The sequence below is a fragment of the Microcebus murinus genome, chromosome 15, assembly GCF_040939455.1.
Source record: "Microcebus murinus isolate Inina chromosome 15, M.murinus_Inina_mat1.0, whole genome shotgun sequence".
Lineage (NCBI taxonomy): Eukaryota > Metazoa > Chordata > Mammalia > Primates > Cheirogaleidae > Microcebus > Microcebus murinus.
The window spans coordinates 19,794,251-19,821,620 of NC_134118.1; the positions used below are offsets into that span (position 1 = coordinate 19,794,251).

At 34.5% G+C, this 27,370-nt stretch overlaps 1 protein-coding gene across 5 annotated transcripts in view; it reads left to right on the top strand.

The window, feature by feature from the left end:
- CDKAL1 (CDKAL1 threonylcarbamoyladenosine tRNA methylthiotransferase) overlaps positions 1-27,370 on the top strand; it is a 594,702-nt gene that overhangs the window by 256,227 nt on the left and 311,105 nt on the right. For all 5 annotated transcript variants that reach the window (XM_012753511.2, XM_076010495.1, XM_020280124.2 and 2 more), the window contains one exon: positions 941-1,044. In XM_012753511.2, coding sequence (XP_012608965.1) covers positions 941-1,044 — 104 coding nt within the window. The remainder of the gene's footprint in view (positions 1-940; positions 1,045-27,370) is intronic.

Sequence of the window (27,370 nt, forward strand, 5' to 3'; positions counted from 1 at the left end):
CAGACAATAATTAAAAGTTCAGTCTTTCTCACTGTGAAATTTTAAAGCATTTGTATAATGATGGTGTTTTAAAACCTCGCTACTCATTATAGCAATTGAATCATTGAAGAGATGTTCTTTTTTGTTTTGTACAATGTTGTTGAGCCTTATCTTTTTGACATAGGACTTTTTACTATTTTATAACTGTTTCTTTCAATTTTTTTACTAAGAAATTTATTTAAAACATATTTTAAAATTAGGAGAGCAGAACCAGCATGTTAATTTTAAAAACACAGTTCCTTATCATGTCTAAAGACTATTGAGAAATAGTCTTTTTAACTTTTTTAAAGCTAATATTGTCATTCTACTTTTTTATTTTGATGAATGTGATCCAAGAAAACATTCATGGGATATGCTTTAATATTTTTTTCTGATTTCAAGGAACATATATATATTATCTAAAAATTTCTAAGGGTATATTTTCTTATCAGAATGCTTTGTTGCCTATATATTGTTACATCATTAGTTAAAAGTTACATTAGTATTCTTCATCATTTCTGAATAGTACTCTATGTATAAGTGATAACAAAATTTTCTAGTTATATGATGACCAAAGAAATGTCAGTGGTTTAACCAAAAAATAAAATGGGTCTTGAATTTCTTTTGATTAGTTAATCATTTTAAGCATTTATAAACTATGTTCCTCATGGATATCTGCATGTTTAGATAATATGTGATTTGTACAGCCATTCTTAAATAGTTGAAACTTATAAGAATTTCAAATTTCTGTGCCTGGTGGAAATAAAATAAATATGAGACATGGTAAATATTTGTTTTTTGATCTCTTATAAAATGTAAACAAATGTCACTAAAATAGTACTTTATGTTTTGAGGTTCTTCCATGTTAAGTATGCACTATCTTTAAAAATTTGAGTCTTATTTTTTACTATCATTTGCACAGGTGTCTCAATGCTTGTACCTACTGCAAAACTAAACATGCCAGAGGAACTTTGGCCAGTTATCCAATTGATGAACTAGTAGATAGAGCCAAACAATCTTTTCAAGGTAAGAGTTTCTAGAATTATATGCAAAATTAGTCTTCTTAATAAGTTCTGTTAGTCTTCTCAGTAACATTTCAATTTAGATGCCTACCTAGCTTTCTGAAGAATTCACAAATATTTCGGCTTAACTAGTAGAAGATGGTAGTAGATTTAGTCACTCAGGTATGTTTGCATTAATTACTCTTTTACTATTCTTCTATTTTCTTATCTCTCAAAAATAAGTGATATACTTCAAACTTTATCATCTATCTCTAGACTCCCTGAAAAAGACAAAATATAAACAAATGAAATGAAATCCATGAACTTCTGATATCTGTTAAGATTTTTGTGGACTGAGTGAAATTCTCAGATTTCTCTTTTCTTTCTTTGGCAATTTTGGACCATTTAAAAAATAGGGCTAATTAGGGTTTCCAGGAGTCTTTGAAGAAGAAGGAGGTAGGCTCTCCTATCAGCCTGAAATAAAGGAGGCCACCCTCTTTATTATTTACGGAATGTTGGGCCAGTAAAGACTGGTTCTAGGGGAGAATCCTCAGGAAAATAATGCTCTGTGTGGGGTGGCTAGCTACTTCTGAGTCATCGCTTGCTGAAAAACGTGATTATCTAGATGTCTCTCAGCTTATAGTAAGACTTATCTTTAACATGAGTCACAGTTATGTTGACATATAACTGGTTAAACCGGAAACTACTTCTTTTGTCTGTTTATAAGATGTGTAGATTTAACAGTGGTGTACTTGTACTCCCAACATGAGATAATCTATTGTCTCTTAATCTTGTGGGTTAATAGTTACTGGCAGTGTACTTTTCCTTTTAGCAAATAACTTGGAGTGCTATTTTCAGTACTTCAATCCCTGAATGTCAGAAAGTATGAGTTCTAAACTCATTTCTTTATTTAGTCTATATAAAACTTGAGGCAACATGAATTTGGAATGTTCCTTTTAATAGAGAGAAATATACCCTGGGTTGATTTATTGACACCTCCCAACAATTTTTTCCCTGTATTCTCAGCTCAGTCCCCTCCTCTATTCATATTCAAATAGTATTGAAAGAGAAATAAAGGAAACTCATTGACTCTTGCCAGTGTTCTGTTTTTAGAGCCAAGTTATTGTCTAACGTGAGGAAAAACTTGGGTGGTTATCTTTTCTGCAACATGACTATTAAAAGAATTTTTTAGAAGGGGTGAAAATTTGCATAGAAACCTAATCTGTTTGAAAATAATATCTTTGCTTACATTCTTAATTGGTGTTTTTCCATGTAACAGATAATGAGGATATTAAACATATATGATCTATCTATCAAACATTACAAATTAGAAGGCGTGCAAATTATGTACTTTTCAACATATGTATTTCTAAGTGCAACTGTGTATAATTTTTTAAAATTTTCTATTTCATTTTACTTGAAAGTTAATTTGAAAGATACAGAACTATAAAATCACCATGTAGGAAGTGAAAGTATTATCTTCACTCCTGCATATCTGTCCTCACTTGTAACTTACACTAATGTTTTGATCTGATTGCTCATAACTTTGTATGGACACATTTATGTATTATATGTGACCTGAGGAAAAAAGACAGAAACATAATTTTTACACACTGATTATAGAATTTTTCTAAAAATATTTGATTTAGCTCTCTGATTTCTCTTTAGAAATGCCCTCTGAGTGACAGAGGTACAGTGTGTTGCTTCTGTAGGACTTCAGTTAGGTGACAGTCTCATAACCTATTGAGTTGGGCCAGTTAAGGTGAGTGGTTCAAAGAACACATCAGAGGTTTGCAGTGATTTGGTTGTGAGTTGTAGAGAAAGTATTAGAAGATTACTCTTATCATCATTGGTAAGACATGTATCTTTTTATTCCCAGCCATTAGGTTTTTCAGTTGTCTTGCTGTCCACGTATTAGAGTTGAAACTGAATGCTACTTTTTGGAGCCAATGTGTTTAGGAATATTTTAAGTCCTCAATTATTTGGTGCTCTTTGTTATAGGCAGAGTTTGGGTTTGAAGCACTGCTGTGTTGTTTGCCAGCCACAGGAGCTGAACAAGGTGTCTGACCTCTCCAAAGCTGTGGTTTTCTTATCATTGTAACATTTAGTGGTGTTTGTTGTAAGAATGTGAGGTAATGTATGTGAAGGAATTGGCTGTGTCAATATTATAAAGACAACATGTTACTTAAATTAAGGGAACTTAAAGTGAATCCAGGAAGAGAAGTCTAATTTTTGAGTGAGAATATTGGAATATCCATAACAGACAGTGATTAGAATCAAATGCCAATTTTTCTTTTGATTCTAAAATGTTTTGTGAAAAATTTCTGTGTGGATAGAAATTATTTAGTGTGACAGTTATCTTTTATTTTCTAAAATTTATTTTCTAAATTTGAGAAATACAAATTCATGCTGAGGATGGCCTTATAATTCCTTTTCACCAAAGGAAATATCAATCTGTAAGGCCACATTTTAAAGACATTGAGTTAATAGCATTATCTTTTTTCTGCAAAAGACATTGAAATTTTAATGGTCTTACAGAAATCCCAAGTTTGAGCTTTAAAATTTTGAAGAATAATTATAACGGTAAATATAATAGAAGAAATAACCCATTTTCTTATTTCTGTGACTTTTATATATTTAGTTCTTTAATAATTCAGGTGTTAGGAATATTTTTAGGCCCAGAAACCATTAAATTCTACATTATTCCACCATTAGATTGTTCTATAATGAATAACAAACACAGTTCTATGAAAAGTTACTCTAAGATGAAAAATCTAAATATGCTGCCAATATATTTTAGTACTATGTTTAAAGCCACTCTGTCAGTGGAAGTTAAATTTCCCATCCTTAAAATGGCATTTCCTTTCTTTCCTTCTCTTAATTTTTTTAATAGCTCCTGTGTGTCAGAAATACACATTGATTTTCAAAACTTTAGGCCAGTTGTAGAGTGGGGATTAGAACTCAGCTTGCTCGTCTTGTGATAGCTCTTATTGATAGTATATACAATAAGATCACAATTTTATTCTGAATAGCATATTTATGAGACATATTTATAAGCATTTATTTCTTGTTAGTCTAATTAATGAAGAGACTAAGGGCTAACTCAAAGGCAAGGAAACATTCAGAAGAGGTTCTAAAGTAATCATGACATCATTCTGAATATAAAATGGCTTCCCACAATACGAAAAATGTGCTGAACATGCATTCAGCTGCCAAAAAAATGAGAAAGAGGGCTCATTAACTTCTGAATGGATATCACTAAAGTAAAAATTATTTATATTTTTACAATAGAAACTTTTAGTTTCTCTTGTACATAAAATATATTTATTTAATTGGTTTCCTAGCGGTTTTTTTCCCTCTCTCTCAACCTAGTCCTCTTGACGTTTTCATTGACTGTTTTTACCTTCTCAGTGTAAAATGTTATTGGTTTTTGTGGAGAGTTCTGCATATGAGTTTAAGATTTACCAGGCGACTTCAGGGTGTCATCTCACTGTTCTCACAGATTGTTGGGGAGCCTTCCTCTTCGCTGCTCACCTCTGCTGACATTCAGATTTTAAATATTCCTAGGATTAACAGTGTTTGGAGGCTGAGGTTGCTGGGTGTGACAAGGTTGCATTTTAGATATCTAGAAAAACATGTCAAGCGGTGACCAGGACTTTGTTGGGGCCAGAATGAATTTACAAGCTGGTGTTTTCTAGGATATTTGTATTGATTTTTCTCTAGCAGCTAATCAATCAGCTTCAGTTGTATAAGTGATGGAGCAAACCTTTTTAAGTGTGCTGGGTGAGTGGTGTGGAAACAACACCTTTCACTGCTGTCTCTGGAATCAAAATGTAGAGATGATGGATGAGCTGTTTTTATAGCTTTCGTGTGCTTTTCTAGATCTCATTTGTGTGTTGCTACTTTTTTTCCTCTTTCATAAATCTGAAGAGCCCCTGCAAGATAAGTGGCATAAACTGGGTTATGGAAAGGTAACATAAAGATAAAATATTCAGAACAGGAAGAAAATTTCTTCATGCCTAGTGATTTCAATATTAATATTGGAATTAAAAAAATAAATTCTGCTGTATTTTAAGACTTGCAAAGATACTTTCTATTGTATATAAGATTAACTATGAAACACAACTGGAAAACATTGCTTTCCTGCCTTTGTAGAGGTAGGATAGAATGTGAGCAATATTTGATTTTTCTGTTGTATAAGCTTAACGTTGTTCAGTTATATGGTTTATATCAAGCCCCATTTGACTTTAGAGATGCTTAGTATATATTGATTTTGATCCAAGATCAAAAAGTAGCCAATAATTGCATTCTGTTAATTTATATGGCAGTTAAATTTAATGTCTCTTTAATTCCTTTGTCTTTTCATTTGTGCTGTGTTTAAATAAAATTGAGAAATCCATGTTTTCTATAGGATTAATGATGTTAATTTACATGTCTACACATTGTCAGCTTCCAAAAAGGATTTTGGGCAGCTTGCACTAAATGATTGTATGTAATAGACCGTGGAAATAAAAGCTGTATTAAATGCTGTATTACGTTTTGAAAGAGAGAAGGTAATTTTACCAACTGATGAATCTTGGCTCTTCAGAATCACAGGGAAATAGGGTGATTTATATAATTTAATATATGAGTATATAAAAGGAAGTAAATAGTTTACCATGAGAAATCTACATGCTTCTAGGCTGTAAACACTGAGAAGAAGTATTTTCATATATCATTTCCAAAGAGACTTTCAATAATATAATGAAAATGCTTTTGACTAGTAATATATAGAAATTAAAGATATGCTGTCTACAGGTTTTTTTCTCTGTTGACTCTTACAAACCCCCCCAAAATGTAATATTAAAATGTAAGTTTACAGAACATCTTTATGAGAATTAAATAAATGTAATGTACATAATATACATAACTTGATAGGGGGCACAATGCCTAACTAGCTATTTATCAGATATGCAGTTTAAATAAGCTAAGAGCAATCACTTTGATTTCAAGGAATGTTAAGGGCTATCCATGGCAAAAGCAGTATAGTTTATATGTGCCTGTTCAGATTTCTGAGTTTCTGTCAATGGTGTTCAAACTTTTCTTAGCAACAAAATGAATCCTTTCTTCAAATGAAATTTGAAGCAGTAGAGACAAAACTGCTGTGGTTGAAATAGAGGTGGGGCCCCATTTAATGAAGCCTTTCCTTGTACCTTAGGATGCAGCCAGAATCTGCTGGTGTAGATTAGTGTTCTTTGGTGTATTCCTTACCACCCTAAACCAGGGGTGGTAGATGCTTCCTTAAATGGCCAGATAGTAAATATTTTAGGCTTCATGGGCCATAAGGTCTCTGTTGCAACTATTCAATTCTGCCCTTGTAGCATGTAAGTAGCCACAGACAGCATGCATGAACGGGTGTGGCTGCGTTCCAATAAAACCGTGTTTATAACAGGAGTTAATGATGAAGGGGCTCCGTGGTCAACTTTGGGTAAAGCTAACTTAAAAAAGATTCTATATGGCAGAAATTTCTGTTGTCCCCACTATGCTAACACATTGTAAACCCCCAAGAGAAGGATATAATCTTTAGGAACTAATGTTGATCTAGAAGAGATTAGTGTTCTCAAATCTGGCTATTTATTTGAGTCATTTCTCAATCTTACAAAACCAAAAATAAATTTATATCTGTGTCCTATCCCTGATAATTGCATCACAATTTCTGTGGATGGGGCCCTTGTGTTTTCTAAAATACAGGTGATTCTATAGCCAGAGTTGAGAACTAGGAGTGGGAACCACTAGTCTAGACAGTTTGGGGATTGAAGCTATAAAATGAGCTGACGCTGTCAACTCTGTAGTGAGAGGAAGCCTGAGGAGGAACCCTAGTTGATTATAAAGAATGGCTAAGTTAGGGAAGCTGGAGGGGCTACACTGTTGTCAATTTGCTTATACTGCCCTAGATAGGTAATGGTTGGTTTCAAAATCCAGGTACTTATTTAAGTTAAAATGCTCAGTGATTTTTGTTATCATCCAAGTCATCACAACAGAGTCAGCTGACATGTAGGAAGTACTTACTGTGCTATGTGTAGGAATTAAAAAGATGAAAACCACATGGTCCTTGTTTTTAAGGACTCCTGCTCCTCCTAGTTTAGAAAGAACAAGAATAGCAAGTTGGACAAATGAAAATTCAACTGTACAAAACCAGGAACCAAGTGTTGGGGTAACAAAACTCATTGAGATTTTTAATTTAAATAAGTACCTTTGGATTTGGAAGCCATCCCTTATCCATCTAGGGCGATGTCAGCAAATTGACAATGCTGTTTTGCCCCTCCACATTCCCTAACTCAGCCCATTCTTTACAAATCAACCAGGGTTCCTCCTTGGAATGCCCCTCACTACAGAGTTCTTGTCAGCCACTGCCACTGGATTATGCTTAGTGTTCAAGATAAAATTTGCCCGCATTCTGAATCCCGAGGTCTATGAAAGAAAGAAACCAAACATTGGCTCTGTAACTGAAGTAACTGTTGGAACTATGTCATCATTATTTTTCCATTCATTCAACAAATATTTGTTGAGCATTTATTAGAAGCAGTTCCTGTTTCTGCTAATAGGCACATGCTCAGAAAAGCTGTGATAACAATACATTATTACAATCAGTCTTTGATTACTTCTGCCAATGAGGTGGGGAGGACAGCAGGCAAGGTTTGCTGATAATTGAGCAAACAGTTTATCCTTGCTGTGGGAAATAAGGACATGATCCCAAGACTCTTTTACAGATGACATTTGTTCATAATTCTGAGTTTTCGTAGTTCAGAGTATATATAACCCAAAGTACAGAAAATCTGGAGTCTCTAGAAATATCTTTTTTGTATCTACCCTTATGAAAATCATAGTGTAATCACTCCTCACTGCTGTTGGTGTTATTTTTTACTCTGTTGTGTTCTACAAAACATCTTATAAATGTACAGTTAATTATAAAAGATATATAAAATGATGAGACCCTGGGGAAACAGATGACAATAGAAAATTCAAGACTTGGTGGGAAATTGGGACATGGGAAAGTCCACCATAATCACATATGGTTTCTAAAATCAAGCTGCATTTTTGACTCTGAACTTCTTGAAAGCTTGTTGTCTTTAAGGGGGAAAAATACCAGCTTGGCATTAGATTGGAAAAGAGTTTTCACACAAGAGCTCATATAGGGAATACTGAGGGCAAAAGTAGTTCTCAACAGTATTCTTTTAGCATTCACATCCTGTGTTTCTGAAAGTTGTCTATTTTGGCATCCCTTGTTAGAATTTGAAGACATGCCTTGGAAAGCATCGTACTCTGAAGAGACTTCTTGGGAGGCTAAGACAATACAGAGTATTCACAACTCACTGATAACTCAGCCCACTTCCATGGCCATTGGGCACTATAAAGGAACCTTGATATAGAGGCACACTGTAGGTCTGTGGTCCCCAGCCTCTGGGCTGAGGACCAGTATTGGTCTGTGGCCTGTTGGGAACTGGGCCACACAACAGGAGGTGAGCGGTGGGTGAGTGAGCAAAGCTTCATCTTTATTTATAGCTGCTCCCCATCACTTGCATCACCGCCTGAACTTCACCTCCTGTCAGGTCAGCTGCGGCATTAGATTCTCACAGGAGCAGGAGCCCTGCAGTGCACTGTGCATGTGAGGGATCAGGGTTGCACGCTCCTTATGAGAATCTAATACCTGAGGATCTGAGGTGGAGCTGAGGCGGTGATGCTAGCGCTGGGGAGCGGCTGCAAATGTAATAAATGTAATTCACTTAAATCATCCCGAAACCATCTCCCCTCCTGCGGACTTCTGGTCAATGGAAAAATTGTCTTCCATGAAAATGGACCCTGGTGCCAGGAAGGTTAGGGACCAGTGCCATAGGTCATTTTGTGAGGTTATATATCTAGATGCAGGAAGAAAGATTATAATTCATATTTCTTTGTATTTTCACATCCTTTACATTTTTCTTTTGTGTGTGTTTCATATTGCATATAATACATTAGTACAGTAGTGTATGAATATAATTAATGTACATCTCTGGTAATACATTTTTAAATTTTTAACTGATTCAGGGAAGTGGTATTCAAAAATGTGGAGACTACTGATTTAAAGGAACAAATGGCCTGCTGCAGCATTTTCCATTATAAATATAATTCTTTCAGCCAGGCATTTGGTTTGAATAGGGCAGCAGAATTCTGTGTTCTCTATCAAGATCCTGAAGTGCCCATGTTCTGTTTTGATTGAGTGAAAATACATCTGCCTTTGAGATCAAAGAAGCAAATAATGAAGCTTATACCCTTTGGAGAAAAACTGATGTATTTAATGAAGACTTTTGCCTTCATCTTCAGAGAGCCATGTATCCCTGCTCAGAGGTAGAGAAAAACGCTGCTCTGTTTTCCCATTCCTTCCATTTGTGTTTTAGGACACCATAAGACTGAACCAAGAGGAAATTACTGTCAGGCCTATGTGGTAGTGTGTATATGGGTTTAGTAGGAGCTCAATGAATATTGAAAGAGTGTCTAATGTAGAATTGATTATGCCTGATGACATTCCATATATGACTTGGAACCTATAATGAAAATATAGTATGGAAAAGCCATATTTCTAAAGTGGGCAAGAGCTGCCAACTTAGTTGCAGCTGCTCTTCCAGCAGAGTTGAATACTCGGTCTTATAACATGGGGCTGATGTGTAGTGGTGGTGCCTTTCCAAAATTTGCAGCAGAGAAAATAACCCACTTTGGGAAATCATTTCCTGATAATTAACAGTTGTCTAACATTTTATTAAAAGGGTGAAGGGTATGTCCACTTAGGTCCACATTTATAGTTATAAATATATATTTGCTTAGATATTTTTCTTTTACTAAATGGAATTCTATGAACAATATTTGGTGACAAGAGATAAAAGTTAACCAAGTGTTTGCTTTTACAGCCTGAGCTGAGGCTGATCAGTCTGGAATGATGTTGGTGAACTTTAAAGGCTGCAAGTTGGTTTTGGAGAGTTGTTTAATGGAATTTTAATAGCCCTGGAAAGATGTGAAAGTGATACTGCTACCTGGTGGTTTGTAAACCTGACCTTTGTGAGATGTTTTCTGGGCAAAAGTACTACTTTGTGATGCCAGCAGCTTTTATTGATTCTGCAGACTCTGCAGTTTTCTAACACTGGCTGTCAATTCATTCCAGTTGAAAAATTATTAAATTTCTTCTCCTGCTTGTGTGGATATTAAATTGCAGTAAACATACTTGCACAATGTCAGGTACAGTGAGCACAATTTTCTGCATGGAAAAAAAATGTTTGTTGGTGGGACCTTGGCTGTCCTGCAGAGGTTATAAATTTCTGCATTTCTTTTTATTTGTTGCTCTCAGTTATGTTTTTTATTTTTCTTGGTGAATTCCAACACATTTCTTGTTATTTGTAATGTAAGAAAGAAAAGTTTGATTTAGATTGCTGACTTTTTAAAACACACCCTTTAGTTCATCATTTCTGGAAGGTCAACAAGAGTGAAAGCCCAGGAGTAAGAGGATTTAACTAGTGACAATATAATTGGGCACGAATGAGAAAGATTCAATGAAAGAGTGAAATGAATGATTAGATCATCATACATGCCATAAAGATCTTTTTGATTTGTTGAATTTTAGTTAAGGAAAGTGAATAATGGGGAGATAGTAATCATTTTATAGAAGTAGATTTTAAACTTTGTGTCTCTGAGAATATCCCCCCTGGACCTTTGGGATATCTGGCCAAATTCCCAATTCTGTAGCCTTGCCATAGACCATGGAATTTGCATTTTGCAAGTAAATTCCAAATGTTTGGGATGCAGATAATACAAAGACCATGTCTAGAAACTTTTGTCTAGAGAGCTTTCTTGATTAAATATACTGAGATATGTGATCAAAATATTAAAGGGAACTGGGAAAGAAATGTTCCATTTATGTGAGGTAATGAAAGTCTGAGCCAATTTTCCCCATGTGATAAATGTGGGGACCAGCTTCATTCCTCCCACACCAGACCTTTCATCAGATTCTTTTGGGGAGTTTTAAAATACAGATTCCCAGGCTCTCCCTCAAAAGATTCTGATTCTGAGCTAGGCTTACACTCCTGGGAATGTCTATTTTAAAAGCTCCACCACTTTGGAAATTGCTAACCTAGATCTTTTTCGGATTTTAGCTTTTCTTAGTCTGTATTGATTTTTCCCGCTTTAAATATCACTTTTTTGGTACAGTTTGAGTTGAGCTTCTCAAGGAAGAACATCACACTGATAAAATTAGAAGAACACAGGAAACTTTAAGTCCCTTAAACATATTTTATAAAACAAATATGCCTGTATTATGCAAATAATTCTTCACTCTTTATCAACCTGAGTGAAGTAATTAGTTCATTTGTTTTTATAGGTATAGCAAGAATATAATTTGTGTAGTTTTGGAAGATATCTTTATTTCCTTGAGATAGGGTATGCCTTTGTGTATTTTTATTTGAGAAGAATGAATTTAAGAAATGCTAAATCTTATTGTAGTTGAAATCTATATTTCTACTAGCTTAGAAATACTTAATTTTAATACATTTACATGATGTAGTATTTTACAATTCTGTATAATAATGTTTACAGGCTTTAAAATAACCTGGAAAATGTTGTTTCACAATGTTGATTAAAAATTATGCTGTGAATTCATATGTACTGTATGTTTGACTATTTTTAAAAGGAAGTAAGCAAAAAGAATGAAGAGTAGAAAAAAGGAGTAATTATGCCAAAATGTTAACTTTTGTTGTAGGGACAAAACAATTTTTTCTATTTTTAATAATTTTCTAAATTTTCCATAAGTACATATCACTTTAGTTGGACTATATAAACAAAATAAATTTTAATTTTAAGGTATTGCATATTAAATTATCAGTTTTTCAGTATGGAAAATCAAATCACATATATTTTAAATGAGTTACTTTTTATTACTTGACTAAGATATGGAGACAGAACTATGACTCTGAAACATTTGATAAACTAAAATTCATTTGTGTACATAACTTTGAAATTGGTGGATTCTCTCTAATCATGAGATAGCCTGATACTTTGAGAATTTACTTTTAACAAATAATAGACTGGGTGTGGTGACTCATGCTGGTAATCCCAGCACTTTGGGAGGCTGAGGCAGAAGGATCTCTTGAGGCTAGGAGTTCAAGATCAGCCTGGGCAACAGAGCTAGACCTCATCTCTACAGAAAGATAAAAAAAAATTATCCAGGCATGCTGGCATGCACCTGTAATGCTAGCTACCTGGGAGACTGAGGCCCAAGAATCACTTGAACCTAGAAGTTTGAGGTTGCAGTGAGCTATGATCAGGCCATTGCAGTCTAGCCTGGATGACAGAGTGAGACACTGTCTCAAAATAAAATAAAATAATAAACTGTATTGTGAAGACTTGCTTCAGGAGAAATCTGGAAGCCACCTGGCTTTCCTTTTCTATTTCCCGACTACAGAAAACTCTATAGTCTTAACTACAAATCTATGAATAAGTGGAAAGAATTGCAGAATAGAAGAGAAGCTTTGCTATTACCTTTTAGCCTTTCATTTCCAGGTGAGGAACATGAAACCTAAAGAGTTGACTCCCCCAAGCACCTGTCAATCACCCATGCCAGTTCTCTCACCACTATACTGTGGCTTCTTGAAGTCTTAACAGTAATAGCATTAATAACATCCTTTTGGAAAGACAATTCAAATACTATAGGAGGAAAAAAACATGTGAGTAGGAGAGGTTTACAAAAGGAAAATTGTGGGCTAGAAGATGAAATAGTGGCTTCTTAGAAGAGGAGGAACTTGAGTAGGGCCAAGAGAGGTGTTCTGCATCTGGAGGAGAATACAGTTCAACACTGATCAAAGCCTGGGAGGCCCCATGTGATCTGACTACACTCTCTATTCCAAACTCATCCTGTCACCCTGTCTCTAACCTGTTAGCGTCCAACCGTTCTTCCTTAGTTCCTCGAACATAACACTTGTGTGCTTTCATTTTCTTTAAAAGTTTTTCCCTGTGGTCTTTGCTTGGCTATCTTTTCCATATTCAGGTGTTAACCTAAATATCACCTCCTCATAAGGCCCTTCTTTGCCCCACCTTTTGAAGGGAGCATGATATCATTCTGTTTATTTCCTCCAAAGCACTTATACAAATTTATAGTTTATATCCATTTATGTTTACTCATTTATTTTGTGTTCTAAGAAGTTAGAGGTTAGTGAGAATGCCCTTTTTATTTGTCATTAGATTCTTAGAAGGTTGGCATAGCACAGGGCATATAGTGGGCCCATAATGAATACTTGCTGAATGAATGTATGAATAAAAAGAATTTATAAGTTAATAGAATCCTATAGAATGAACATCTGTTAAAAATTTTTTTTAGGAGCAAAGCATAGTTATATAATAGTTGTCTACATCTTCATCTTATTAGGAGGAACATGCAGTATTTGCTTTTTAAAAATACACTCCCCATTTGGGATGAAGGGACAGGCTTTTGTGGTGTGGGTAAGAGTAGTAGCCATGTTCATGAGTCAGGCCTGATACAGGATTTGCATGTGTGCATCTGTACCTGATATGTGGACTGATCAGAGCCCAGAAATATGGTGGAACCCCAAATCCAAACCCAGAAGTGTAGTCCAGAAAGTCATTAAAACAAAGAGATTTGATTCAGAGATCAAAGGCAGACTATGAAACCAGAAAAGCAAAGAATAATGAAACCCAAGTGCATGGAGATTAAATGGGAGAAAGTCCCAGCTGATTTATTAGAGTGGGCCATATCATTTGCCACTTGGAGAGTGTTGGGCTTGACTCGGGATTTAAAAGCCAAGTGTGCAATGGCAAACCCACTTTTGACATGAAAATTATTTGAAATATTTAAGCTTAGTCAATTTTTATACTGTGCATAATTATTTGCCAATTTCATAAATATATTTTTAAGTAATTTAAGATTTAACAAATCTGGAGAATCTACAATTTCTGTTTTCTTCTTTCTGTATAAAAAGTGGATAAACTCATCTCAATTCTCCTCTTCAGCCATCGTCTCTGATCATTCTGCACCACATAATCTGTTCTTCAGTCTCCAGAATTTTTTCTTCATATATCACTGACAGTGATTACCAGGTTTAGATAAAGTGATTTAAATGTTTATATCTTCTACTTTACCTCCACTGCTGCATGGGTCTTATTTATCTTGGCATCACAATTAATGTTCAATAGATGCTTTTTGAATGAATGAATGCATGCATGCTTGCCCCTGTGTTTCTCAGCACTGTAGACTGGACACTTCACCTTTTGCCTTACTAACTGAAAATAGTGAGCATTCCAAGGATGAGCTTTGGAAATTTCTAGCTGTGGATCCTGGAGTTTAAGCAATAGCCAGCTAGTAATCTTGATTGGTAATGAGAAAAAGATGGATTGCGAATAGTAATACACACCCATACTATATTATATAATATAGTTTGAGAATAAGGCAAACTAGGTAATATTTGAAACAAAGTAAATCTTTTACATAGGAAATGTTAAAGACAAATAGAATTATTATAAAAGAAAGTATGTTTCCTTTGAAAAATTAGATTGCTGCATATTATATACAAGTGAATTCATTTCTGTTTTTACATCTATATTTGTTCACTCTCGTTATGTCTATTCTTTTTCAGACTTGAACTAACTTATATGCAATGGCCTGACCTTCATTTACAGTTGTACTGACTTTGAGATGTAATTCACTATGTAATTAGTTTTAGTAAAAGGGGATGGCAGGGATTGGAGAAATTTGGCACTATGTTAAATAGAGAATAAATTGAATAAAGTTTTAAAATAATTTCTCTAATGGAATACCCAGTATTTGAATGTTTCTAGCAATAACATATCTGAAACTAAATTTTCAAATAGTAAATACTTTTTGTAAATTCATAAATATTGCAATCACGTGAAAAATGTCCCTTTCCCCATGAATTTTGAAAATTTGTCATTTTTTTACTCAGATCATCTAATGTTTTGCATTTTATTGTGTTTATTGACTTAAGATGATGGCATTTAAAATAGATTACTCTGAGTAAATATTAGAGAATGAGATTTTTTTTCTACCACATTAGCCAAAGTTAGTGTGTATATTAATCTTAATTGTTATTACTATTATTTGTTTATTTAACAAACATTTGTCAAGTACCTATTAAGTGAAGAGTTTGTGACAGTGAAATGCTATTTACATTTTATTTTCTGTAATGAATGCTGGAACATTAGAAGAAGATATTTATAATTTCTAAATATGACTGATAAGTTACGAAACAAATATATTTTTTTCTTCACTGAAATATAAGACTGCTAATAAATAAGGTGCTACTTAACGATGGCTGGCTTTTTCAGAATAAAGGGAAACTAAATGGAAATATGGACCAGTGTATTTTAGGTAAAATGTTTCTCAAGCTGGATAGCAGCTAATTCTTCATATTGCTTAATTATTCTTAAACATGGACTCTAGGAATCAAAATTACCATCTTTAAATAAATACAAATTTATTTTATATGCCGCTTAGTATTTATTATATCCTACCAGCAATAAACATAAAATAGCACATCACTGATTTTATTCCTTATTCTTATGCTTTTTTGATGATAATGATTGGTTTTGATGAATACAGATGTGATTATAAATATAATTCAGGCATTATGCTGTTTTATGTGTCCTTATATAAATACAGTTATCTAATAAGTAGGTATCAAATAATTTTCTTTGCACTTTTACATCTAGCTTTTCAATTCATTCTCATATTCACCTAGTGAATTACAACTGCTGGTGCTTGTTATCCCTATTTTACTGAAGCACAGGGAGGTTATATTTCAAGTCCGAGGAAGAGCATTAAAATAGAGATTTCCTGATTGATGGGCCAGTGCATTTTGCGCTATAGCATGCTGCTCCTCAGGGAAAATGTTGTACTCAAATACTTGGTATTGCGAATGTATTGGTTGCTATAGTGCAATTTAGTTTATTATGATAACTGGGGTCATTTCATCAGTTGGGATCATTTTGAGAGAAGCCCTCAGTGGAATTGCAATCATAATGTTCTTGAATGGCGGCCCCGACACATTTCCCAGGTCCTCAGTTTCGTTGTCCATAGCTGTTTTAAAAGATTAGATACCTGTCAAAAACAACAGAATGCTGAAAATGAGATCCAAGCAATAATTTTAGGCCCTAGGAACCTTAAAGTATTATGAGAAAAGTGTTTTAATATATATATTCATAAACAAGACTACATTTAAGTACGTTCACTAAAAGGTTCATTGGGGTACATTTAAAACTGCATGCTGAAATTGTAAAAATACCCATCCTTGTCAAGTTTGGAGGTTGAAAATATTTAAAATAAAAGAAAACTCTACATTTCATATTCTAGCAATGTATGTAAAAAGGATACAGTAATGATGTTAATGATGCAGAAAGATTAGTTCTGCTACATATACCTATTAATTTGAGGCTTGGATTCCATGAAGGTACTCAGTCTTCAATGTACCCAATCAGAATAGTTTGATTGCCTAAAATCTGCGTTCTCCTCATGGCACAGACTTGCATTAAATGAACTGTGAATTTTAATTTGAAATGTATTTGCAAACCAATTCCTATAAAAATGGATTTATAGCTGGAAACCAGGTACTTCAGAAATGCTGAGTAAATTTTGTTCATCTCCAATTGCCATTTGTGCCTGTTTTTAATTTTAGGCAATTTTATTTGTGACCTGCTCTTGTTTTGCATTACTTTTTCAGAATCACTGCTCCAAAGAAAGAAAAAATAAACCCACTTTTGTTCCTAGTTTATTTGCAAACCAGGTCAGCCGCCCTTGATTAGCTCTCAGTTGGAGGATAATTTGAACCTTGACAGATTGAACCCAAACAGCAGGGTTTCTCTCGTCTGGCCAACAGATAGAAAAAATAAAATAAAAGCTAATTCCAGTTCACAAGCTGTACAACAAGACTGAATAAATGTGCAACTGTTAATGAATAGCTATTTCAAATATTTACAAAAGGCCTAAGAAAAAAGAAAAGATTAGCATCTTAGGCAGCTGTTCTAAGGGAAACCTATTAAAAATAAACATGATAAATGATGCTCAAGAGCTAATATATCTGTCAAATTTCAAAAACACTCAAAGAAAAAAACTGCTTCAGAAAAAAACTGTTAAGACCCTTTTGGGTACAAGAGCTACCTTGCTTTGTGTTTTACATGAGAAATTTGTTCTCATTCTTTTAAAAATTTATCCTTTCTAGCTCCTTAAATAGATTCACACAGATATTATTTTATAGATTGTGAGGCCATGGGTGAGTGGATAGAATGATCTGAGTTGTATCCATTGTGATTAAATTGGTTAGAAATTTTAAAATGCATCCATATATCATTTAGATGAAAACATACTGTTAATTGTTATTTTATGGGATTGCAGGTTATATAATGGCTTGTGACAGTAACATCACTTTAGCATCATGGCAATTTTGCTAGGGAATGCTACATAAAAACGGAAATTATTACTGAGGGCTTCGTTCCCAATGCAGATTACAGGTACAGTTATTGTACTATATTGCATAAATGTGCCTGACAGTGTTTCTGCAGACCCATTCCAGTCTCTTTGTGTAAAATATCCTTTTCTCACTAAGCTAAAATTAAAGCAAACTGTACTTGACAAGTATTAGTGAATTATATAGTGGAACCTTGACATTCAAGACTAACCATTCTTGTTTTTAACTATCTGTCCATACCTTGAAAGTCTGTGGGGAAACGCAATTTGAATTTTTTGACGCTTGAATTTGTGTTTAAATAGCTTGTACTCTGAGGTTCAAATGGAGGCTCCAGTCATTTATTTGATGAGTGAGCTTACCCAGCAGCTCAGCATTTACATCTTACTATAATAGAGAGTAAGTCTCGTACAGTTTTTTTAGTTGTAAATTAATAATCTTTGTTTCTGTGTGGAAAAATGTCACCTAAAGGAAAGCCAATTATTAGTGGTATGACCTTTGTGAATTTTGAGATTTGTAGATAATAAGGATCCTACTGTATTAATATTTGAAAATTTGTCAAGTAATTTAGTTATTTTGATTTGCAGTCGTTTCTAACTTATAAAAGTGCGATTCTTCATCAGCATGTGAAAGTTCAAAAAAAATATATTTGTGTTTGGGGTATATCCTAATCAGGGAGTGATGATTTCTTGGGTGCAAATATAAAGCAGTTTAGTCATGATCTCAGGTGGAAGACAGTGAGATTAGATATATTATATTATTAGGGCCACTATATATTTTCAGGCCAATTTCAGAACCATCGCAGGATTGTGGCCATCCTTAGCTCCTTCTAGACAGGGTAAGTATTACTGCAGAGACCATGGTCAAGGCTGACAGAGTCATGGGACTTCATTGTCTGGCCCTCCTGAGCCTATTTCTCTGACTTGACATTCCATTCCTCTCTAGGGGTGCACTTGTTTCAGCAGTATCTTTATTGATCCAGTTCTCCTGTTCTCAACCCAAACTGGCATGATCAAATGCTTCATAATTACCTGTCACCTAGGGTAGCCTTTTATTACCATGAATTCACTTTTGCTCACTAATGTAAAGGTTAGAAAATGAGAGGGAAATGAATAAGGAGCATAATCTATATATCATATATCCATACATCTATATGGATGTATAGAGGGGACATGAATAGGTAAGGAGGCAAGGAAGAAAGCTAGGCAAATTTATCCTTTCTTTTGAGCCACGTGTTGCTTCTGTATAATAAACAATGCTATTATATTGTTTAGTTGGTTGAAATGCACACATGGGCTTATACTAACTACATGAGGGGAATTATATTATGATTTACACATATAAGAAGGGAGGTGTCAGCACTGTTGATATTTTTAATGACAACTTTACTATTTCTGCCATTTTGAGAGGGCACTAAAATATCACCCCCATTCTAAAAGTAGTCTTGGTGAAATCTGAAAGGTCTGCTCCTTTTTTATTTGATCTGGACTCCATTGGTAACACTAAATTTTCATGCTGCTCTGAGGTTATATTAGACCCTTAAACTTAGACTCTCTTTGTACTTCATCATTGTAATTTACACACTGGGTTGGTACATTCTCTTCAAGGCAGTTTGTCTTGCGCCTCCAGCTGCTCCCCAATAGCTACTGTGCTGAATAAGCACTTATTTCAGTATGTCCTTGATACAATTAATGCAGGCATCTGCAGAAGCGGCCGTGGCAGCAGCAGCTGCAGTGCCTTATGGAAGCCAACTTCTGCTTAGCATTGTGATAAAAGAAATAGTTTTGAGCTGGAAGCTAATGTTGGCTTATTTTTAGCATAAAAAGAGTTGCACCTGCCAGGGCTAGCGGAGGACTGAGGTTTGTTGATTACACGTTCTTGTTAGTGCCATTGTTATTGGTAAAATGGGCATGATGTCATCCTTATCAAACTGAATTGGCACCCTGTAGAGTGACAAATAATTTACCCTCTGTGGTTTTATCAGCATGGGCCGTGTGTTAGGAGTGACTAGAGTGCTGAGTTTTCACAGTTGAATGCTATGGAACTGCAGAGGTGTATGAAAATGAAAGGGATTGATACTTGTAATCAGTGCACATAGTAATGGCCAAGGTGTAATGAAACATAAGTGCACATTTAGGGTAATTATGCTGCTACCAGGTGGGGCCCTGGGGCTTTGCATGTATAGAAGCTGCTTGAGGTGGCGGATGTGCAGCGAGGAATACTGCAGCACCATCTGGTAGATTCTCATTTTCTCATTAATTCTTCTGTCCCCTAAGTCTGGGCTGCATTGACTTTGAACAGCACTTCATCTGTTCAGTATCTCATCTCATTTTAGTTGGGAGTTGCTCTCAACAGTGGTATTGATAGGATGTAATTCACAGCCTTGGCTATGTGAAATATGTTAAAACAAATCATCTAGTTGGTTTTCTGTTTGAGTAAAGCTAACTATTCTTAGTAACATTCACATGACCATTTAATTCTAAACCATTTACCACTTTTATAGTTATTTTTTAAATAAAATAGAGTATCTGTTTAATTTGTAATAAATTAGCCAAATGACCTTTGTCTTTCAAAATAATTTGTAAATGTTGTATGTATCTAAGAGTAAATAGTTATTAAAGTGCATTTTCTTTGTTCATTTTTTATGTATGTTTTATTTCTATAGGCTGATATAGTTTTTGCCTCAAATATAACAAAAACTTATTTTTTAGTCAAGCTTCGGAATAAGAAAGTATATGGTGATGGTTATCCAACAGTATGAATACTAAATGCCACTGTATTATACACTTAAGAAATGTATAGTATTCAAAAAAGAAATGTATAGTATTCAAAAAAGAAATGTATAGTATTCAAGGGTTGTATATTGTATATGGAAGTAAAATGCTTAAAACTTAGTAAATTAATTTTTATGGATATTTTCAAATGATATTAAAAATAATATATTTAAAGCACCTAGCATGTTAATAGGTAGTTCATATATGGTTGCCTTCTTTATCAATATGAATATTAATATCAGGAAAAATTTAAAAGAATCTATAGTATATATTCATATAATAACACATAGTCTCAATGAAGGGACATCTGATGGCTGATTTTTTTATACTGTTTTATAACAGTATGCAGTATATCAAAATAATTTGGATAATTGTCTAGAGTCTGAAACTAACATAAGATAGTGATTTCACAATTTCTTTATTAAGTACAAATATAGCATTTATACGGTCTGAGTACTTTAAGAGCTTTCTATAAATAATAGAAATGCCTCCATTAAAACTTTCCACTGAAAGAATCGCCATGCATTTTGTCATTTTATTTCCATAAATGTTCCTAAAATGGAAAATGAGAGAAAAACGTAGTAGCTTTTTCCAAAAACCACATGAATGCTCCCAGTGATGTCCCTGAGGTCAGTATTTGTCAGTGTAGTGCCACAGTGGTGTAGAGAGCTTTGCTGTTGATGACACTGCTGTCATTTAAATGTCCCATCACTGATTTCCAGACTATGTCCAGATACCTCAGAATCCATGAAAGGATACAATTACAAGCTATTTTAGTACCCTAAAATGCTCAACTAAGTTTTTTTTCCACAATTAGTCTGAATAAGCCCACTATAAAAGATCAATAAAAGGTATCTAATTTTTCCCCCTACTCTATTTCTATAAACTCATTTAGGGCAGCAATGAGAAGTGTGTTCTCTTTTGTGAAATTACTTGGTTATTACGTAATATATATCGTGGTAGTAGACAGAGAGTGTATCACCAGTACTTTATTTCTCTCCTAAAGTTTACCCACTTGTGTACAAAGCATTAAAATACCAGGATTTTTTTCACTCTTTTTTTTTTTTTTTCACTAGTGTCTGTCTTGTGTTATTTTTCACTCTTATATTCAATTGACATTTGCTAGATCACCTATTTATTTACCAGACTGTGAGTGTGGTGAGAACTTGGGCAGTGAAGTTACACTACTTGAATCCTGACTTCAGCACTAGCAAGTTATGTGAGTTTAAGGTAATTTAACTTTTCCAAGCCTCAGTCATTTATAAAATGAAAACGATAATTCTTTACCTTACATAGGATCTGTGCATAGGCACTCAGTAGGTAGTTGCTACTGTTACGGTGCATGTTTACCAACAAAGACCCATGGCACAAAAATGATTAAAACCTATAATCTAATATTTAGATTATCTTCACAGAAATCATTACACAGGAAAAACACAAGAATAAGTCATTATCTTATATTTGCTAGTACTGCACATCCCTCAAGGGCAAGGAGGGCCTTACACCCGCACAATTCCAACGTGTAAGGGACAAGAAATGCCCAGTGACTGAAGGGCATTAATCAATTAGGAGAAATACTTGTGGATCCCTACTCACAGTGACATTAAAATGCATAAAATAAAATTCATAGGATTAGAAGAAAAATGATATTGAAATATCATTATCAATGTATGAAAAAACATTTTCATAATATAGTAATATATGACCTTCTTTGTGTTAAATAGCAAGATGCAGCTGTGTGTATAGTAATTACCATAATTTCAAAGTAGTGTATGATATTTCAAGATATCTGAAATAATTGTAATGTGGTAGGAAAATATCTGTAATTTCTTATGGACAAGGTCACAGGTACTGTAAATAGCTATAACTTGTTTCCTGCCTTCATAATTATAGAAATCTAACTTTTGAATTTTGGCAAAAGATAAGTGAAAACAAAGTGTGATTTATTTTATTTTATTTTTTTATTTTTTGTATCCAAGTTCAGGCTATCCCCAACCCCCTAAGTCAATAAATACTTTTAGGATTTCTGGACCCAAGATAAGAACCCCTGGTAAAGTATGGGTAACTTCAACTAGCTTTCTTAATGAAGATATAAACAACAACAACAATGACAAAGACTTATAAAAATACTTATCAACATCAAGAAAATAATCCAAAAATGATTCAGACCAGAAGGTTTGGGTTGTACTGGCCTTTGACCAAGACCTCTAATTGATGAGTCCTTCAGTGTTACCTCTGTCAATTTCCTTCTAAAAGATTATCTGTGTCTTAGATATTAGTACTAACTAGTTCCTTGTTTGATTATGATTCCAAATGTACTTACTATTTTATCTTAACTAGAATTCAAATTTTCCATGAAATTAGTATCATTTTCTTTTGAATCTACTTAGCTGTCACAGCTCTATAACATTCAATTAGTTTAAAAAGAAAATACTTGTCCGTTTACCTATGAACAGCAAGGATGCTTAAGAACACAGTAAGCTTGGAATTTGCGAATGGTTTGGCCTAAGCTTGAGTAGATACCTAAACTAAAATCTTGGAATTGTTTTTCCCAAACATGGAATAAGAGAACAGACTCAAACATATTCCTTAGATATTATAGTAGTATAGTTTTAAGATTTCTTTAGCTATAGAAGAGAATAACCACAAAAATATATCGTGTATTTAAAACATATCCAACAGCTTGTATTATTGAAATTATTTTAATTTAAAAATATATATTTTAGAACAGTAATATTTTCTTTATTAGCCTGAAAAAGATTACTTTTTGTAATTATCCCTAAAGAAGCTTACTTTTCTATTTCCTGGTTATCTCTTTAAAAGGTTAATTTTGACAATTTTGATTATCAAAATTGTACTCAGAACTTAGTACATAAGAATTTAGCAAGTGTCATTAGCAAGTGTCATCAGAGTATGTATAAAGAAAAATTAAGTTTGGCTTTCAAGATGGTATAGGATTACAGCGGAGGTGGCCTTTAAATTGGGTTTCAGAGGACACTTTGGGTTTGGTAGATGGGACAGTGATCTGGAAAAAGACATTCCCATTCTAGGCTGGAGAAATAATATAAACAAATGTTGAAAGAAATGGGCATGGATGTTTTAGTCAGGGAACACTGCAGTCTGAATAGGTGAGTGTGATGGGATTCTGTAGGGCCGAAAGTTTTTAAGTCTTATATCCTGTTCTAAGAAGCTTAACCATTATTTTCTAATTATTGGAAAGAAATCAACTTTTCCTTTATATTTTTAATGAAAAAGAACATATGAATAAATGTACATTTTAGGAAGATAATTCAGGTTGCAACATAAAGGATGGTGTGAAAAGGGAAGACTGGGAGACCAGGGAGATCATTAAGGGCTGTTAAAACGTTTCAGGTGAGAGACTTAAACTTTGGCAGTGGTTATTGGAAAAGGTAGGGTAGAACCAAAGGATATTTTAGAATACAGATTGAAAAATTGGAGAATGAACAAAAGAACGCAGTCACAAATGACCGAGGATCGTAGCCTGAGCGATTGGAAAAGGTTGTGTCAATAACAGAAATAGAGATCAAAAATAAGCAGCGTGTTTTCAAGGAAAGGGTAATTTTAGTCTCGGGCTCAGTGTAGGATTGTAAGTCTTTCTTTGTAGAAAAAATATAGCTTCCAGATTCTTATCTGAAGCTCAGTTTAAAAATTCAAGTTCAAATGAAGTTTTGGGAGTCAAACATTGGGGCAGAGAGCTGAAAAGGTGCCAGCAGCTGTTTCACAGAGGATGAGTAGGAGAAGGTTTAAGAAGAGATCATTGAAGTGACAATTAGGAATTTATTATTATATTAAGAGAACAATTTCATTAAACTAGTCATTCTCAGACTTTACATAAGAATTACCTAGGAAGCTTGTAAGAATTATAGATTTGGGAACTCTTTGTCATAGGTCTCTAGAACTAAAGTAGGTTCTAGAAGTATGTATTGATAATCATTCAGATGATGAGGATGAAATAATGATGATAATGGTAGCTGATATATATTGAAGACTTCTTATATGCCAGACATTGTCCTAAGTTGATTGTATTTATAATCACGATCTCAAAAGAACCATATTGAGTATGTGCTATAATTTTTCCTATTTCACAAATGAGAAACTGAATCACAAAAAGGTTAAATAACTTTCCCAAATTTACATAGCCAGGATATGGTGATTCTGCAGCCAGTGATCTTTGTTTTTTTTTTGTTTTGTTTTGTTTTTTTTGAGACAGTCTCACTCTGTTGCCTGGACAAGGATGCCATCGTGTCAGCCTAGTTCACAGCAACCTCAAATTCCTGAGCTCAGCCTAGCTCACAGCAACCTCAAACTCCTGGGCTTAAGCAATCCTACTGCCTCAGTCTCCCGAGTAGCTGGGACTACAGACGTGCACCACCATGCTCAGCTTATTTTTTCTATATATTTTTATTTGTCCAGCTAATTTCTTTCTTTTTTTTTTTTAAGTAGAGACGAGATCTCACTCTTGCTCTTGCTCAGGCTGGTCTCAAACTCCTGAACTCCAATGATCCGCCCGCCTTGGCCTCCCAGAGTATTAGGATAACAGGCATGAGCCACCATCCAGGCCTGCAGCCAATGATCTTGATCACTCTGTTATTCCCAATGAGTGTTGAGAGTCAGTCTGTAGAGCAAGACCCAGCAGAGGTACTTGTGGAGGGCCATTGATCCAGCCTCACATCCACCAAGGCCCCCCAGTCATCGTATGTATTTCTGTGGGTGTTTTAAAAGGCATTGTTTTGTTTCATGTTACAATTCTTTGTAACACTGTTTTGACCTTGCTTAATTTTTAAAATTCTTTGAGCCTTAAATGTATGTGACCAGGTTTCTCTTAACTTCCAAGAGGCCCTCGTGAGTGATGGCATAGAAAGTTGGATTGCACTGAATTGAGTTGCTAAGGGGAGATGAAGAAATCAAAGTAGCCAAGGTTTGGAGGTTAAGGAGTAGTGGCAGGTCCAGAATTCTGTGTAGAAGGAGATTAAGAGTGGCAGTCCCAGAGTTGGGGCTGTGGTTTTAAAATAGCTCACCGATTTTACTTAGAGTTATGTTTATTTGTACTGGCCTGAAGGGCATTGGGCTTGGGATATAGAAGTAAATAATTGGGATTTTGGGGGGCAGTGTCAGGGGGAGATTGCTAAAGCCCCACCAACTATGGAAAGAACAGAAATGGTATGACAGACGATGAAGCTGTATGGAGGAAATGGTATTTTTACATTGGGGGCTATTTATGCATGTTTCTAGATGACAGGGAACAGGGAAGTAGAAAGCGAGATTTTCCTGTTACTGGAGAGAGGCATCTTAATTGATTGGAGGGTGACTTCAAAGGAGAAAGGAAAGGATGGTAAGAGTAGACAATCAAAAGGCTAGGGACATTTCTTACTCTGACGAAACAAGGAAAAAAGAGAGTTTATGTCAAAAAACTTGAGAAATTTTGAACTGATGAGAGAAAAGTTAAAAGATTTTCAAAATGAGTAATCGCCAGCTCTTTTAGCAAGTAGCAAGATCATCTACTCTTAGTAACCACTGGGCATTTGAAGAGAATGGTTGTATATGACCTAATCGTTATATATCTTTGCAGACCCATGAATTGATAAAAGAAAAATAACAGGAACGCTTACAAGTCTTATAAAATGTTTCAGTGTTTAGAATTAAAATATCTCGCCTTCACTGTTGTTTCTGAGATGTGGGGCGGGAGGTTGGAAGACTGATTCCAGGAGGGGGCAGCAGCGCTGTAAGCATTTAATTTGGGTGTCTTCGCTCTCTTGTTCCCTTGGCTTTTAAAAATTAGGTAATAATATGTTTTCTGTCTCTATCACCTTCACTAATGAAAAAAAATAGGGCCTGTAAAACTATTTAATAATCTTACGATTTATTAATTTATTAGTTTCACGTTACTAAACGCAGCAATTGTGGAAAATACAAAGGTACTAAAAATGATCCTCCTATATAATAGTTCCATTTGAAATATTTTGGTATGACTTAAGCCAAATTTTGTCCTGTTTTTGTGATTTGTATAATGAGAAATTTTTAAAAGGCTCACCAGCTTAAATAGCGTTACAAATGTAAACTCTGGGAATACAGGACTAATTTGGCTTCTTGAAAGAATTTTTGACATAAAAACATTAATTTTTATTGAGCATGGACAGAATTGAAAAAGGCTAAACTTATACGTTAAAATAATGTGGCAAACTACAGATTCAAAATTTCTGAAAATGTAACTATGTTAAAATATAGGCCATGTTTTACCATCTGTAATGAATTAGCATTCCATTTTTGCCAGCTGCTGCTGGGGTTTTTGAAGCTGACTCAGGATCTGAACACACTGGTGAGTTGCTGCTGATAAACACTAGAACCTGTAGTTTAAAACTAGCAGGGCTGGACTGGTGATTAGAAACGTCACTGTAATATTAAGCAGCAGATTTTTCCACTTGGGACAGGAACTAAGGGTATATTTTCTGTACAGATGTTGCCAGTACCAGTGAGGAGGATGGGTTACTACTGCTTGCTGCTAACATGTCAGAACATTCAGGACACCACTACTGTTCAGTGTGGAATCAGCCGTGGAGGAAAAACAATTTTCGCTAGCAATTGTCTGTTACGTAATGTATCTACTTTAGCAAAACAGCAATATGTGTACATTGGTGGGAAATTGTGTACTCTGGATTAAGGTTGTTAACATTTTTTCTTCTTATACTTTCTCATTTCCAGAGCTTTTTGAGCAGACTGGAGATAATGATTTTTTGGGAAAGAATATGAGGTTTGAAGTCAGGCAGACCTTAGATATAAATTCAGATTTCTGTTGCTTCTTAGCCATTTGATCCTGTCAAACAAATTTCGTAAATTTTCTTTGCCTCAATTTCCTCATCTGTAAAAGAACAGTAATAATATCTACCTGATAGTGTTGTAACAATTCACATTCCCTGAGTCTGACACTATTTCTACAGGCCTGAGAATACATAAATTGAGAGAGAACAGCCTTGCCCTGTTTTGATCATTGTGCCATTCAGGGGGGAATAATGCCTATCTAGGTTGTCTGTTAAGGTCACACTCCATATTAAGATTTGTGATACTACGAGTA